Here is a 2,403-nt window from a genome sequence, read left to right as displayed (position 1 = left end):
CTTCTTAAACACTACACAACCAACTGTAGCAATGCGACCAAATCCCTTAGCATCACGATACTATGCTCTGCTTGGCACTAGAAGATAAATTGGGCTGCAGTAGAGCTGGCATATAGCCCTGTGAGCTCACTTATACTCCGTGGACAATACTGGAGAGATGAGGACGGTCCTGATTTCAAAGGTCTGTTGGACAGTAAGTCACCACTGGTTTGACCAGAGCTGTGACACAGACTGGCTTTGAGTCTGAGAAGAAGAGAGAAAAGAAACTAAGATCATAACAGGTCATGGAGAATGACATTAGGGATTCAGACCCATGGTGAGCTTGATACTATTCACATTCAGCTGCTTAGCAAAAGGAAGGCCTAGCTCAGCAGCTCAAGAGGTTTAAGAAAACATGGCCCTTTTAAACATTTTAAAAAGTGTACATTGTCATTTTTGTCTAGTATTTGAAATGTTATGCAACAGAGCATGATATGTTGCCACATACACTCTGGTGTAAGTGGGAGATGCTCTGTTAGATGAGCTTGAGTAGAACCTGTGCCTTAAAGTCTGTGCAGGGAAGCCAGTTTCCCCTTCAAGTTTTCAGCAAGCTTGTCCATGAACTCAAAGGTGTTCAGGTAGTCAGAGCGTGTGACGCTGAGGGGAGGGAAGAAAACGAGACAGACATTAATTGTAATGCCACTCAAAGCAGGAGGAGACTGTCCAAAGAACTTTTAGTCTTGCCTCTAAAACCAAAAGTTATCTCCTACTCATCATGCTGACTTTTTTTTTAAATTTTCTTTACAGCTCCAGAGAAGAGGTAGCCAGGAGGTATTTTGCAGTGAAGTAGGTCTCCATCTTAATAAATGGACAGGGTGAGATCCAGCCAATATGGCCAGCCTGTCGTAAGAGAAATCTCTGCAGTTCCTTCTTTATTTTTTCCCCACCATGCATTTGGTACAATAGCAGGGATAGAGCAACCTAGACTAAGCTACTTGGGGCAGAGAATATCTCATGTTCTGTCTGTGCAGCACCGAGTACAGATGAGCCCTGTTCTGTGACCAGACTCCAGCAATTTTTCACTATACTAAAATAACTTTTCAGGAACACAAAGTAAACAGCCCCCTTCAAGCACAGCTAATTACTTCATACACTTACTTAGGTAGGCTTTTGATACAGGCAGCAAGGTCCTTTGTCATGAAGCCAGATTCGATGGTCTCAATACAGACTTCTTCTAAGGCAACTGCAAAGTTCTTGAGGCTAGTGTTGTTGTCCAGCTTCGCTCTGTGAGCTAGTCCTCTTGTCCATGCGAAGATGGAGGCTGAGAGAGAGAAGACTAGATTACTCTGTCTTTCTAGAACTCCCTGACTTCATTCTGAACCGTCATGTGGAATAGTAATTATTTTTCAGTATTAGTAAAACTGAAAACAGACAGAAAAAAAGAGAAAAAATCTGGTATGGGAAAGAACACTTAACTTCGAGGCATTCTTTTCATTTTGTGCAATTGTAAAGAAAAGCAAACCCCAGAAACTATTTGCTGCCTCCAGCAATCCCTTTGTGTTTGCCATTTTGTCTTGTTCCTGTCCAAGTGGTGGTAGGACTCTAGGGTTATGCAGAAAGTTGTCGTTAGAAGGGTGCAGTCTTCCTCCGGGTATTAAATTGCACTCTGGTCCTTATGCAACTGTAGAGGATTCTTTCTCTCATGTCCCATCCTAGGTGCACTTATGCTTTAAGTATGTACATGCTGTGAGGGTGGCTGAGTCTTTTGGAGCATCAGGAAGGGGACTAAAATAAAAAAAACAAACCCCAACCAACCTAAGCCTTAAGGCCGTTGCGGGTATAAACTCATTGTTTGCTGAAGACTAAGCATGTCTCAAAGGCTTGATTAGGTCTAGCTTATTGCTCACACTCACTCCATTCCAGTCTGGTTTTGCTCTAGGCTACAGCTGTCTCCATGGAAGAAAAATGCATTATGAATTAACTACCTGTTTCGCCACTCAGTGGTGCAATTCCCTGCAGAAAGGATGCAGGGCATCTCCAAACCCTTTCTTTCATGTGTGGAGATCACTGAAGAGCAGTGAAAAGCAACTCACCAATGGGGTTAGTGGACGTTTCTTGGCCCTTCTGGTGCATGCGGTAGTGACGAGTGACTGTGCCATGAGCAGCTTCTGCTTCAACAGTCTTGCCATCAGGGCAGATCAGCACGCTGGTCATCATCCCCAGAGAGCCATAGCCTACAGAATACACAATTTAAAGAGTTCAGTGTCTCCTTTGGACAGTCCCCTTAAATTTCCTTTAATGCCCTTATCCCACAATCCCTCTACGTCCTCCCAGCCATGATGTGAGTATTCCTGAACACCAGTGCTGCTGTTGCAACTAACTGGCTAGTCCTAACATGTCAAAAGTAACAGCTCATCTGAACAG

The 2,403-nt window shown here is 43.8% G+C and overlaps 1 protein-coding gene across 1 annotated transcript in view; it reads right to left on the bottom strand.

The window, feature by feature from the left end:
• Positions 1 to 288: 288 nt before the first annotated feature.
• IDH1 (isocitrate dehydrogenase 1 (NADP+), soluble) overlaps positions 289 to 2,403 on the bottom strand; it is a 9,509-nt gene continuing 7,394 nt past the window's right edge. Inside the window, exons 6-8 of the mRNA XM_009872695.1 lie at positions 2,073 to 2,213; positions 1,138 to 1,300; positions 289 to 636 (exon numbers count right to left, since the gene is read on the bottom strand). Coding sequence (XP_009870997.1) covers positions 543 to 636; positions 1,138 to 1,300; positions 2,073 to 2,213 — 398 coding nt within the window. The 3' untranslated portion in view covers positions 289 to 542. The remainder of the gene's footprint in view (positions 637 to 1,137; positions 1,301 to 2,072; positions 2,214 to 2,403) is intronic.

This window comes from Apaloderma vittatum, unplaced genomic scaffold, assembly GCF_000703405.1.
Source record: "Apaloderma vittatum isolate BGI_N311 unplaced genomic scaffold, ASM70340v1 scaffold23617, whole genome shotgun sequence".
NCBI classification, from domain to species: Eukaryota; Metazoa; Chordata; class Aves; order Trogoniformes; family Trogonidae; genus Apaloderma; species Apaloderma vittatum.
This window is presented reverse-complemented; position numbering and strand designations above follow the sequence as displayed.